This window comes from Betta splendens, chromosome 8 (assembly GCF_900634795.4).
Source record: "Betta splendens chromosome 8, fBetSpl5.4, whole genome shotgun sequence".
NCBI classification, from domain to species: Eukaryota; Metazoa; Chordata; class Actinopteri; order Anabantiformes; family Osphronemidae; genus Betta; species Betta splendens.
Genome location: NC_040888.2, coordinates 9,117,241 through 9,131,426, shown reverse-complemented (window position 1 = coordinate 9,131,426; position 14,186 = coordinate 9,117,241). Strand labels below are relative to the sequence as shown.

General features: G+C 48.5%; 2 protein-coding genes across 3 annotated transcripts; one reads left to right on the top strand and one right to left on the bottom strand.

Moving 5' to 3' along the window:
• Positions 1-22: 22 nt before the first annotated feature.
• On the top strand, positions 23-6,730 carry rgs9a (regulator of G protein signaling 9a). 2 transcript variants are annotated; one of them, XM_029158864.3, is made up of 17 exons: positions 23-333; positions 840-936; positions 1,364-1,414; positions 1,489-1,595; positions 1,838-1,889; positions 2,111-2,169; positions 2,306-2,382; positions 2,665-2,746; positions 2,815-2,874; positions 3,261-3,290; positions 3,393-3,454; positions 3,584-3,697; positions 4,448-4,563; positions 5,249-5,336; positions 5,639-5,777; positions 6,002-6,084; positions 6,177-6,730. In XM_029158864.3, the coding sequence occupies exons 1-17, from the start codon at positions 265-267 to the stop codon at positions 6,331-6,333; spliced, it is 1,443 nt and encodes a 480-aa protein (XP_029014697.1). In that variant the 5' UTR covers positions 23-264; the 3' UTR covers positions 6,334-6,730. The 2 variants fall into 2 exon arrangements, with proteins under 2 accessions (XP_029014697.1, XP_055366617.1); XM_055510642.1 differs by lacking the exon at positions 23-333 and adding an exon at positions 457-735.
• Positions 6,731-7,211: 481 nt separating this feature from the next.
• cog1 (component of oligomeric golgi complex 1) lies at positions 7,212-13,363 on the bottom strand. Its single transcript, XM_029158860.3, has 15 exons — positions 12,995-13,363; positions 12,378-12,625; positions 12,093-12,274; positions 11,832-12,008; positions 11,540-11,693; positions 11,231-11,441; positions 10,773-11,130; positions 10,128-10,573; positions 9,755-9,901; positions 9,525-9,674; positions 8,597-8,721; positions 8,391-8,499; positions 8,136-8,245; positions 7,750-7,831; positions 7,212-7,592 (listed from the first exon to the last, which is right to left on the bottom strand). Exons 1-15 carry the CDS (start codon positions 13,292-13,294, stop codon positions 7,458-7,460), a joined length of 2,934 nt encoding a protein of 977 aa, XP_029014693.1. The 5' UTR covers positions 13,295-13,363; the 3' UTR covers positions 7,212-7,457.
• Between the last annotated feature and the right edge of the window lie 823 nt (positions 13,364-14,186).

Below are 14,186 nucleotides of genomic sequence, written 5' to 3'. Positions count from 1 at the left end.
ACTACTGTAACACAAAGCATAGCTCAATGAAACAAACCCACCAACCAAGATGGTTCTTCTCCAACTCGATGAGGCCAGAACGTTTAAGCTGCTTAGACTCAGCTTTGACGTCGGCTCTGTCATCTCACACACACACACACACCCTTCCTCGTCTGTCCTGCGTCCTTCCCAGCACAGGAGGACTGTGTTCGTGTTCGCTGAGCTGGAATTTTGCAAACGAGGACTTTCTTCACCTACTTCTTTAATATTCACATCTGCGCAAACATGACGATTAGAACAGTCCGTCCCGATCGGGTGCAACACATCCGCTGCCAGATGCACTGCCTCAAAAAGGTGGGTGACTTCTAGGTCTTTTATAATTACGTCCTTTAGTGCTACACAAATCTGTATAATGAATTAATATTTATATTATTACATACAGGAAAATCTACATTCAGAAAAAAATGCATTCCTTTTAAGTTAAGTGTCTCCTTTTTAAAAAAAATGTACTTCCTTCATTTTGGTGTTGAATTAGACAATATATGTATATTAACGTTCATATGAAGAATACCAGTGCATCTAATTCTGTTTAAAGCCATTTATCTCTACTGACCTGTTCTAGTGATAAGTTCCTCAGGGCCTCTCTGCTTGATGCTGAGTGTCAGGCAGGAAGGTTGAAGAGCATTTACAGTAGGAGCCAAACAAGGATGAGGCTAGTGATGATTGTAACATGAGACAGAACACAGAGCAAGAGAGGTATCATTACAAAATAAAAGCATAAGCACCCAACTGAAGACGTGGTTCCTCCTGTTCACTGTCATTTGGTCTTTAGTCATTCGTTGCTTTCTGTCTGCTTCTAGCTGGACGTCATGGTGGTGGAGATGCAGGACCCGAAGAGCGGAGTCAGAGGCTCTGAGCAGAAACTAAACGTCACCAGTATCCCACACGTCATCACTGGTGAGAGCGCCACGCACAGAGTGTTCATCACATTATCTGATCAAGGAATAATAAGTAGAAGATGATACGTGTAAATATCACATTCAAATCACCAACCTTGTGTTTCATCTAAACGTCAGCAGGGCGTCTTTACTGTCTTAACTGTCTAAACAGGTGACACGGTCTAAATACAGCAGTTCAAAGTTGGATGAGATTTGTGGAGTAGCATTTAATCTGATCTAAGACCAGTGAACCGAAGGTCAGGGTGGACACTGCCAGTGGCTCGAGTGTAATCCTGTTCTGCTAATAACCAGCAAATCACTAGTTGGCACCAGATGTAAACAGTGGGATTAATTCACAACCACTGTTTCAATAGCAACAGTGCAAAGGAAATGACTGAACCAGTACCTGAACACAGACAGTTGATGACCTGTGTCTTGCTCCACAGGTCATGACGTCATTGCATGGATTTCCACCAAGATGAAGACGACGACAGAAGGTAACGCCGTTACTCGTTCCACCGGTTCCTCTCACGTGACCTCGGATCTCACCTTCCGGGTGACTGTGTTGCAGAGGCTCAGGCCTTCGGCACCATGTTGGTGGCCTACGGCTACATCTACCCCCTGCTGAACCACAAGAAGCTGGTGATGTGCAACGACACCAGCCTCTACCGCTTCCAGGTAGAACCACGCTCCTCATCTGACCCCACGCTTCCTCTAACGGCAGACCGCTAGCTCTCAGCTCTGAGCTGTGGCCTCACCTGGTTCCAGTCTGTCTGTGTGATCATGGTTGGACGACAGCGCCCATCACATCTGCGACAGATGTGCTGCGGCCTGTGTCTTGTTTTAATAAGTGTGTGGTTACCTGGAGGCGCTAACTCATCTGAGTCATTGATGGTCTACTAACCCGCCCTATTTTCCAGACCCCCTACTTCTGGCCTACACACCAGTGGGTGGCAGAGGACTCTGACTACGGTGGGTGTCACACAGGCTGCTGCTGTACGGCCTCATTGGCTCATTAGCTTTCTAACTGTTTAACTGACACCATCTCAGAGAGAAAAACCTATAAAAAGTCAAATAGACTAAAACCCTTCCAGTGAATTTCAGTGTAAACTCCTTACATAATGAGATAAGGCAACCGTTCCTTCTTCCTATGTGTGTGGAGTAAAATAACATTGTATTGTTGTTTTTTGTAGCCATTTATCTGGCGAAGAAGAACATCCGCAAGAAAGGCGTGTTGGAACCCTTCGAACAGGTTCGTGGACGCACTGGGACCAGTTTGTTGCTGTGCCAGCGGTAGATTCATTGGATGGTTATGTTGATTCCCACACATCTTAAATCGTCTTTAAATGTCGGATCTCAGTTTAAAACTTGCTGCTTTGCTTAAACAGGCTCATTACAACCACCTCCACGACTGGCTGAACCACAAATGGGACTTTGTTGTGATGCAGGCGACTGAGCAGCACAAGTACGTACAACCTCTGTTTAAGGTTCAGGACACACTGGTTTCAGCCCCCGATCCACCGTGTGGTTCTGGAGCTTCACACTGAGGCTCCGACCATGTTTCCACATGTTCAACATTGTCCTGGTGCATAAAGGAATGTCTGGAAGTCTGTGGAGAAGTCATGAGACGATTCGGCAGCTCGTCCCTTCAAAATAAAAGCACAAACCAGGAAGTCAGGCTGCAGCACCCAGAGCTTTTTGAGCCTCTAACCTCACATGCTTCTCGTTCTTCCCATGCGGGTTTCAGGGCTGGTAAAGAGAGGAAGAAGCCGGACCGCGTGGTGTTCGACTGCCAGGAGCGGGCCTATTGGGTGGTCAACAGACCCTCGGTCAGTAAACGCATCGTCACCTGTGACAGCTGTCTATGCATGAGCTGACCCTGTGTGTCCCCGCGCAGCGACACACTCATAGCGCCATGGACTGTGGGCCGGACCGCCTCATCGACCCGGACGCTCAGGTAACAGGTCAGTACCGGGCCCAGAGCCTGAAGCCGAGTGGCTGCTGACGTGAGAGGAGACGATTCAAGGATGCTGAAGATGGATATTATTTACATAGGTGTAAGGTGATGCTGTGAAGGAAATGTTTCACTCCTTGTATTTCTTTCTTTCAGATTTTGCACCGATGACAAGTAACATGATCAAACAGGCACTAAACGTAGTTGTGTGTGTGTGTGTGTGTGTGTGTGTGTGTGTGTGTGTGTGTGTGTGTGTGTGTGTGTGTGTGTGTGTGTGTTAGCTTTGGTTTGTTGTCTGGTGAAGACTCGTGGACGTAGGCGGTTTAGACCCCAGCTTTATAGATCGACTGGACTCTCACTGATCACAACCTTCTTTTGTTCTTACTCAGAATCTTTCCTTTGACCACTACAGACGTTTGGTGAGTCCCAATGTCTCACCAGTAATCAGATTTTCTACCAGTTCACAGTTCTAACTGGTCATTGTGGGAATACGTTAATTCATGTGGTTTCTCTTATTCTAGAACATGTTCTATCAACAAGCCATCATGAGGTCAAAGGTCAAATCTAGTGTTTCCCTCGGAGCGTAGGTTCTTCTTCTGTTGTACATTTTCTGTCTCTATGCTGTTATTACTCACCAGGATCTTAGTTCACTAATTAGACTCGTGCAGCCCATGCGGCCTCCGCTGGTCTCAGATCTGTTCTGTCTCTGCAGCCTGGTCAAGTACGTGACCACCTACAAGAACCACGACCCCTTCCTGGCTCCCTGTTTACCCAGCAACCCCTGGCAGACGGACAATGACACGTACTGGACCCTCAACATGAGGAGGTTTGTGTCAGTGAAGGATGTTGAGGTGTAATCAGACAAAAGTGACAGATTCTTGTTTTTGTAAGTTGGGTTAGATTTAGGAAGGAACCTGTCGATGTACTCAATGGATACTTTATCAAGCTGTTGTTTAGTAGCGATTGCACGCTGCGAGTTGAGTTCTTTCTCTAGTCTCACAGACTACTTACTACTCACTGCATTACTGCTCCTCTCTTATCAGATTTATTACCATATGACTATAATGCTGTTTCTTTGGAGGACACAATTTAGACGTATATGTAATAAACCTGCTGCGCTAATTGAAGACACTTAAGTGCCATTTTCACTCATTTACTTTAAAAGCACCAAATTTATCCAGTTATTTAATCAGTGCAACTCTGTTCTATACAGTTGTTAATTCTTAAGAATGACTTAAAAATTCTTAAAAATGACTCCTCTAATATGCATCAAGTAACATTTGTAGGGTTGTGTTTGAATGTACTTTTATCCAGAACTAGTTATCAGAGGATTTCGCGTCTTTCCTAACATGATCATTGTTCACAGATAGAGGCAGAGGAGACGACACCTGGCAGCAGGTCACAGAGGATGGGGTCAAAGGTCACAGAGGTGTGCTTAAAGCTCACTCTCTCTGGCCTTGGCCTGAGATGTTTTTCATAAAACCTTATGTAATCATTGATTCACTGTTTATCACTGGTACAGACGCTAGGATGAGTCTGGTTCTCAGAAGAAGTTATTGACGGCGACTGTTTTCAGGGTTGATGTTCCCACGAAGATGCGAGTCGAGCGCTGGTCCTTCAGTTTGTTTGAGCTGCTCACTGACCTGCGAGGCCGCGACGATTTCAAGGTGTTCCTCAAGAAGGAGTTCAGTGGTAGGTCAACGGCTTCAGCCGGTCCATGACAGGAACACAAAACGCCAAAGTGTCTGTTTAATGGTTTAATTATTAATGGTTTAATGGATTAATGGTTTAATTGTTAATGATTTAAGGGTCAATAGTTTAATGTAATGGTTTAGTTGTTAATGGTTTAATGGTTGTTGGTTATTGTTTAATGGTTTAATGGCGTTTTACTGTAATGTTTATTTTATAAACAGTTAAATACAATTCCCAGCCAGACGTGGGTAACACTGTGTTAGCGGCTGCTTTTTTGATCCCTGGCTCGATTGTCTTGATCTCAAGTCAGAACAGAGCAGTTGCAGTCTGAAACCTACTTTGAACCTACTTTGCTGTCGTCATTTGCAGAGACAAGCAGTTTTTCAAATTAACTCTTTCAGACTAATAGGAATTATTTCACTGAACAATGGTTGGACAGTTACTGGCAGTTCATTTCCTGGTAAATTGGACCTAAGGTCTAGTTCTACTTCCACTATCTGTCTCAGTCTTGTCCTAGGTTCAATTACATTTATTTAATTCATGTTTCCCAGAACCTCTGAGCAGTCGTATCAACTCCTATTCATTCGTACATGATTTGGCAAAAAACCCTAAAACATAAACTGTAACTTAAGGAGCGAGACCAGCCCCAGTGTTCACGGTCTAACGGTCCAACGGTGTGTTACAGGGGAGAACCTCGCTTTCTGGGAAGCAGCAGAGGAACTGAAATGGGGAACAGCATCGTCCATGTTGACCAAAGCAGAGACCATTTTCAAGTAAGGAAGTCTGCTGGTTGTTTCTCTTTCTTTTCTCAATAGCACCTAAATCTACTGACTAATGTGCTGGGTGAATCAGGCTTAGATCAGGAAACAGGAAGCCCCGACTGGCCCTGATCCGTCCAGATCTGTACTTTCTAGCTGTTCATTTCTGAACACACAAATGAACAGCTGTTATTTCTGAGGGTGAAACTTCAAGCAACTACTGTGTGTGAATAAAATCGCTCCAAGGCACTTTGAGCACCTATAACTCTGCACTTAAACCAGTGACAGATAAACGCTGATCAGTGTCTGTTGTTCAGGACTTTCCTGGCGCCCGGGGCCCCGCGCTGGATCAACATCGACGGCAGGACCATGGGTCTGACGGTTAAAGGCCTGGAGCATCCGCACCGCTACGTACTGGAGGCAGCTCAAACACACGTCTTCCTGCTCATGAAGAAGGTGAGTGTCGCTCTCTTGTCAGAATTAACCTCCACATGCTATGATTTCCGCCTTGCTTGTTTTGACCTGGAGAACCAGATTACTACTGTCTGTGTAACCGGTTAGGATCAGATGACATCATGTAATAAGACAGTATCCTATGAGGCTGCAGACTAAAAGAGCAATCACTACTTATCCAAGACTGTGTTGATAAGGTGAAGCTGAGATCTGATGTCTTTTTCCAGGATACGTTCTTCCGTTACCTAAAGTCTCCGGTCTACAAAGACATGCAGAAGAAGGCGCTGAGCCCTGAGGCTCACAGCTTCAGGTTGGTCAGAGTGTGTAAGGCTGGTTCGGCCCTGGACTCGTCCTGTCTTCAGAGACTTCACCATCTTCTCTCGTGGCTTTTTCTCACCCCAGTCCGGCCCAGCTGGAGCAGAACGCTCAAAGGCGAAACCCAGGCATCCATCCTATAATTCTGTGGCAGCAAGAGGAGGCAGAGAAAGCCAAAGCGGCTGCTGCTTCAGCTCCCGTGGACGTCAAGGCTGTGATGAGCAAAATAGACAGGAAGAAGTAGGGACAGACGTGTTTGAACTCCACTGAACCCACATCTTAGAATCCTAGTCTTTTTAGACGCATGTGTCTGGTTTTGTCTTTATTCTAATGCGGAATATTTGAGAAAATTATCTGTCGACACCCAGAGTTAAAGCACAGGTAGTCATCAAAAGACTGTGTTGCATTAGGGCAGGGTGACATAAGACATGTAATTAACTATATATCATATCAAAAAGACTCCAAGGTTGGGCCCTACAGAGTCATACAGGAAGCACAAGGAGCCGCTGGAGAGGAGAAACCTGAGGAACAGAAGCGTAAACATTCAGGGTTTGCGATTCCTGGACCCAAATACAAACTGGGGAACAGGAAACTGTCTGTGAATGAATTTATTAAACCAATAAAATGAGACGTATAGCTGGCGTCGACTGGTTAGACATGATTGATGGGGTCCAGTGCAGATGTGCAGTATCTGCTGACTGAATACCTGCTTACGGTGACTTTTCCTCCCAGCAGTAGCTTGTAGAACATCCCGTCGGCTCCGACTGGCCGGTCCTCAGGCGCAGCGGGATGAGCCGGATGCTGAGGTAGCAGGAGGTTAAGGCTGAAGGTCTGTGGTCTCTATGGAAACGCTGAGCAGAGGTCATTTTACAGGATGGACTCGTTTGGTTGGACTCCCTCTGTCCCGATCACTGTTCACAACGTAGCAGGAGACACTGGTGCTGCTGGAGTCGTACTGGTCTGTGGAATTCAAGGCTCTCCTGTGAGGACACAGGTCTATGTTCATCTGAGACAAGGCCACTTAAAACGGCTCCAACGATCCAACGAGAGTCTGAGTTTCTACTGGTGGGAAATCTGATTTTCTTTCTTCTATGTAAAATGAGATGAGTTCATAGTGTCACATACAGAGACATGAGCCTTTTAATTAGTCTCATCTGTAACAAGCATGGATCTGTCCACTCAACAACGGGACAGATGTGATCAGAATTAGTGTCGTGACCCTCAGAACGAACACACTGCATCCTCCCAAGTGACTGGTGGCTCCTCTGGAGCGTGGAGCTCAGTTTTCCCCATCACCTCTTAATTAAACTGTCCAACAAAAACAAATATGAGTCCAAGCGAAAGCACTACTGACAGGTTTCCGTCTCGTTATTTGGTCATGCTAGACAGCCAGCTGAGCTTAAACAAAGAAGGAGCTGCCACGTCCTCATCCTGATCAGCCAGTTGCCTGAACAGGCTGCCTGGCTGAAAGCTGTCATCTCCAACTGCTGTGGATGAAGAAGCCTGAAGGATGAAGGAGGAAAACATTTAATCTTTAGCATCACATTTACTCATAATAATCATAGTTTTATTAAAAGCTTGGTCCGTGTTCTTGTTATTCAGTTCTATGATCCCGCAGAAAATGAAGGAAGACAGAGACTATGACAGACCGTGAACTCACCAGCTGCCGTGGGGCATCGCAGCCCCTGGAGGCTGACCTGGATTTCTGTGTCGATGACATGCTGAGCGGCAGCAGCCCAAACCTGTGCAGGCAGTAATTCAGGAAGACGAAGACCAACAATCAGTTCATTTGCATTTTTCAGTTGCTTTAAACGTACAAAGCCACAGTAACGACACACACAAACAAAATGTACACAGCAGAGCAGTGTTTGGGCGTCCTGACTAGCAGAGGGTGCTGATGTATGAAGCTGAGGCTCCTGTTGCTCTAACCAACGTATTAACCAGCAGGTAATTGGATTACAGGCAGAACATCACTGTGTTCCAGACGCTTGTCTGAGTGGCTGCATTTAAACACTTTACACCTGAACAACTGTGAGAACTTCTGACCTCGTCTGGCTGCTGGCCAAGGGCAGGATGTTGTGAGGCTCGTGGCAGTTGACTCCACTGCTCCGTGAGGAGAACTGCTTCTCTGACGGCATTAATAAGCCCAGAAGGACCTGAAATGGAAAGAAGAAACAAAGGAGCTGTAATAGAACAAGTAAAAGCGGTGATATCCTGTGAAGTGTGTGTGTGTGTGTGTGTGTGTGTGTGTGTGTGTGTGTGTGTGTGTGTGTGTGTGTGTGTGTGTGTGTGTGTGTGTACCGAGGTCTTCTGGGACAGACAGCTGACATTGGCATTGAGTATAGGCGTGAAAACATCCAGATCAAACGGGTCAATGAAACCTTCCAGCCAGTCACAGACCTCGTAAAATCTGGAAGACACACGTGATGAAGGAGAACTTCAGAGACGCACCAGAGGAAGGTTTTAGTCCAAGCCTTCACACTCCTGACCCACGAGCAGGCTCTTACCTCTGGTCGTGGTGGGCTCGGGAGCTCCTGCCCTCCTCCATCCTGCTGCCCAGGGTGAGGCTGAGGTAGCGGAGGTCAAACAGCCACTGCAGGGCTCGGTTCTGGGTCATGGGGAACCCGCTCGGCTGCAAAAAACAAACGAAGCCAATCACAGCAGGTGGTGACGCTGACGTTCAAATTCAACTCGTCTTTCTTCCTAGTCTGTGATCTCAGTTCTTCAGATCGATGCACGTTCAAATGAGTCAGTGAGGACATTCAGCCACAAAGTAAATAAAACAACATTTCACTCTTGTTCATGTTGTTTCAGTGGACAGTTTGTTTCCTGTTTCTCCCTCGTCTGTGACATCTTGCTTGGTGTTTGGACCTGTGTGATTATTATTAATTCACTTTCACCAACATGATCAGAGGATGTGTTCTACTTGTTTTTGAGGTTTTAACAACTTTCAGTATTTCATTAGGAATAAATGCAGCATTTCAGCTTTTACACTGTATTTTTTTAAAGTGCTTTTCCTTGTTCTTTTTTCTCTAGTAAATTTTCTTCTGGAGATTTTTCGGAGCTGAACTACTTTCAGCGATTCTAACATCCAAATATCCACCTTTGCTACCACTGAGATTTTTCACATTGTTTAACGTTGGGCTTCTTTCAGCTCCAGGATACAGACCCACACAGAGGTTGTTGAGGTAACGTACGATCCTCTGAGGGCGTGTGTGATTATTATTATGGTGATTCATTTCATTTTGACAGTCGTTTCTGTGTGTTTACACAAACAGCATGACCTCAGGGTTCAAGCTGGTTTTAGGGTCAAATGTCCAAGTGGTGTGTGTGTGTTTGTGTGTGTGTGTGTGTGTGTGTGTGTGTGTGTGTGTGTGTGTGTGTGTGTGTGTGTGTGTGTGTGTGTGTGTGTGTGTGTGTGTGTGTGTGTGTTACCTGCTGTGAGAGGCTGTGGTAGTGCTGCAGGACCTGCGCCAGACAGGCCTGCAGCAGCTCCTGTAAAGTGGGCCGAGGCAGCGCGTGACCTCCCACCTTGTTCACCTCCACACACAGCCTGAATAACAGCGACTGCACAAACCACGACGGCTGCGGAAGATTTAGAAAGAGAACGTCACAACCGATCTCAGGAAGGCCTCAAACATCGTGCTCCTGCGGTGGAGGCTGACCTGGACGGGAAGGCGGACTTTGGACGTGACACTGCTTCCCGACTCGGCCTCTTCTTGGATTTCGAGGTCCCCCCAGTGTGTAGTCGTTGCCAGAATGGCACCGCCGCGGTCGGCACGCAGCGCCGTGCCAAAGGCGTCCAGCAGCGTCTGAGAACACAGAGAACGTGGTTTGAGAACCTCTCACGTCTCCTGACAGACTTTAGATTTTAAATACTCACAAAACAGCATTTGACTAATAACACAAATCATTTTAGCGAACATTCTAATGTTCAGCCATGTTCCATTCAATAAGAATAAGATACCGATGTTTAAAATGCAATATAACTAGCTTCTTTCTCCTATTATTTCTACGTGTCACAGGTTAGTTTCTGACTTTGCAGACAGAGGAGCTCCAGACGTGGTACGCCTCCATGCTGCATTGGAGAAGCTCCTCGCTCAGACTCGCCCACGCGGCCTGCGCGGCGCTGACGTCCACCGCGGCCCTGGCCTTTCCCCCCTTCTTGCTTTGCCTGGGGGTCCCTTTCGCCAGGGCCTCAGAGCTGTTCTGTTTTCCCAGGATGCAGTGCTTCAGGTTGGGGCAGAGTTCTCCGATGGACTGGCAGATCCTTGCCATGAACAGCACGGAGCTGATGCGGGGGGGGGTTAGGTTCGGTGTGGCCGCGAACAGTTCCGAGCGAATGGAGGACAGGATGTGGCGCACACAGGCCAAGCAGCCGTCACGCAGGGCCTCCTCCACCGCAGGAGCGTCCATGAAGCGGTTGAAGGAGGACGCTGACGAGCTCTCAGCAGGTCCAGAGGACGACGCCGTGGAACCAGGACCTGAAAAGCACGTGGTAGATTCAAAGTTATCACCAACGCTGCTCCCTTTGGGTCCAAGCCATGTCAATCCAACTAATAACCCTAAAATCATTTACTGAGCACCTCCTGCACAAAACCCATGAGACTTTGGTTGATCAAGAACCATTAAAACAACGATGTGCGATTCTGAAGCATTTATAATGTGGCAGACTGGGCGTACCTGTGTCCTGCAAGAGGACATAGTGCTGGAGGTCGTCCAGCCTGGCTTTCAGCTTTGCATCCATGGAAAAGCAAACGTTTTGAACATAAGGTGTGAGAGCCTGGGTCTTCAGAGTTAGGCCGCTCCTCTGCTGCTGGTGTTTGCGCTGGGCCACACTGACCCAACCTGCGTCACTCAACAGGTCCCCCGGAGACTCTGACCACAGGAACGAGGCGATGTCTACTTCATGCTTGACCCCGTGGCCACAACCAGGGCTGGTGCCCGACGTGCTCGTCCTGCCCTCCAGATCCTTCATGGCGGAGGTGAGCAGCTGGACCGAGCTTGCAGAGATGGCTTCCGTTTCTCCTCGGGTGATGGTCTTGGAGAAAAAGTCACAGGAATCATTGCACGTGATTGCACCTACGGGGAAAGCATGATAACACAAACATTTATTGGGATAAAACACAAGAGAAACAAACCTTGACGTGCTGGAGAAAGAGCGGCTGCAGGAAGTCGTCCCACACAGCCAGAGGACGCTCCAGCAGCCGCTGGCACACAGTGCTCCAGTGAAGACTGATGGATTCAGTGGACAGCAGGTCCCACACGGCGTCTCTGATGGCCGCCAGCCCCTTCAGGCTCTTGATGTAGACCAGGAGGCTGCCGACACCTTTGCAGATGTCCTCCTTACAGCTGATGACGGGGGAAGTGCAGGGTTAAAGAAGGTCCACCGGCAAGCGACTGCGGGCGCCGTAAGACAACGCGTTCCAAACAGAGCGAGGGGTCCTTACGTGTCGATCCACTGCTGCAGCGTGTCGTGCAGATGCTCCCTCTGGATGGGCTGGGCCAGCGTGCGCAGCGCAGGCTGGAACCCAGTGATGCCAGGAGGCAAGTATTTGAACCAGCGGCTGGTACTGGACTCCTCCTGCAGCACCATGTGTTTGGCTGTGGGAAGACACAGATTAGCCTGTCTATAGTTGACAGATGCTAAATGCTGCTAACTCAAATATGAAGGATATTCCATGTTGGTTAATTGGACCCGCTTGGTCCCAATCCCCCAATTCAAGTGTCCAAGCTGTTCACCTGCAGGTGTAGTGGACGTCACGTTCTCCAGGGTAGAGAACAGCAAACCACAGCTGAGGCCTCCCTCCGCCGGCTTCTGTCCTCCCTCCGTCGGCAGGTAGAAGACAGCGTAGGCCTGGAACAAAGTGGTGACCAGCAGCTCCACCAGGCTGCACACCTGGGACTTGATGCCTGATCCTGGAGTAAAGTAACGCCCACGTTTGGCTTCGAATTCTGTTTTGGAACGTGACGATTACCCATGGTGAACAAACCGTAAAATACCATGTTGTGGCTGGTTGAGCAGTTGATGGACGGAGGATTTGCGAGCCAACAAGAAGTCAGCCAGGGCCTGGCGAGGTGAGCTGTCCTCCAGCAACATGGTGGCGACAAGGGCCTCGGCGATGGCTTGGTCCGACACCACGCGGCCTCGCAGGAGGGCCTTGCTTTCCAGCAGAATAGTGGACCTGTCGGAACAACGCGGGCCTATTATTACCCAAGGACTCAGCAACAACTTCGCCTTAGGGCAAATGACTTTCCCAAAGGTAGTAATGAGGACTCGTGCAGCACCTGAAATGGCCCGTGGTGGCAACCTGCCGGACCAGGATGGGGAAGCGGGCCAGGACCGGGCTGTACTGGCCTCCTGCAGCAGTTCGCAGCTGAAGCAAGGTCTGCAGGTGGCAGCACAGCAGGTAGAGCTGGGTGGCCAGGAGGTACTGGGAGGCCTCCAGGGCGCTCCAGATGCGCTCTGGGATCTCCAGCAGGAGCTTTATCTGGGACGCCATGGTGTACAACTGCTCCTGCCGCGTCCTGTGGCTCTGCGGGAGGAGGACGGCCCGCGTGAAACACTTCTGGAGGAAAACAGTGGCTGGGGCCTGATCAAGTTGATCAGTTCTCAATTAGCTGCTGTTTATGTAAGTGCTGTTTGCTTTAGGTTCATAGCATGTGGAGAAAGAAGGCAGGTCACACCACACAGATGTACAGTAGACGTACAGTAGACGTACAGTAGATGTGTGTGATGCGCCTGCCTCTAGACCTTTACCAATAATGAACCCGCCTGGGACTAAGAGTGACTATAATGATATGAGATGCTACACCAGAGGACACGTAGCTACCACTTCCTCTGGGTCGAAGCGTTCGTGCAGCGGGCAGGCGAGCTCCCGGTGCGCGGCCTGTGACGCGCTCACCTCCGGGTCGCTGGCGGCGCTTCGGCCTCTCTTCAGCCGCTGACAGTAGCGGTGCATGTCGTCCACGGACTGGACGACGCATGCCGAGCACTGCCTCATCTCGCCGATGGTGTCCGCGGCGTCGATGAGGTCGCGGTACCGCTCCCCCACCATCTGCCTCAGCTCCTCCTTCTTTTGCTCGATCTCCCGGCGAACCTTGCGCTCGACCTGGCGGATCTCCTCGGTGTTGTAGCGCTCGAAGAGAACCGCCGGGTTCTTGATGTCCGAGACGCGGACTGACAGCGCAGGATCCTCCGCCATCGTACTTTCAAAACAACCGTGGACGCTTCCGACCCGGAAATCCGCTTCCTTCCACGTAAGCGTCGATCTACAATGACGTACTGACATGCGACACGGCCTGTCGTGGTTTACGTGCGCTGCTAATACGATGTTTACGGTAATAGAGACGGAGGTAGACTAGGTAGAAAACATAATAATAATAATAATAATAATAATAATAATAATAATAATAATAATAATAATAATAATAATAATAATAATAATTCACTATTCAGATATCCTACAGTAAACAAAGCTGAGCTCGTCTCCTGAAGTTTGGCTTTGAATAAAACCTGTTAGAATAGAAAAAACATTCAGACCCACACAAACCAAGACAGACCCACACAAACAAAAACAGACCAAAACAGACCCACTCAGTCCCACACTGACTCACGCAGACCATCACAGACTAACAGTTCCACACAGAGCCACGGTATAGGCCAACATAAACCCACACTAACCCACACAAACAAAAAACACACACTGATTCACACAGGCCCACACAGACTCACTTAGACCAATACAGACCCAAACTGACCCACATACATACAATACATACCAACACAGACCCTCACAAACCCACTCAGTCCCACATAGACTGATGTAGACCAACACAAACCCTCACAAATGCCAACAGACGCTCACCAACCCATTTAGTCCCACAGTGATTAACACAGACCCACATAGACTAACACAGTATCACACAGACCAATACAGAGACACACAACCCCACACTGACTCTCTCATTCCTGGGGTTCTCGTGCACCTGTCAAACAGAGTCAGTCAGCAGTAAAAAGGTCACGTGTCCGTCACACTAGACCGGGACCGACAGACTCAATACAGACGAGCGGTGTCGTCTCATCGATTCGAAGGG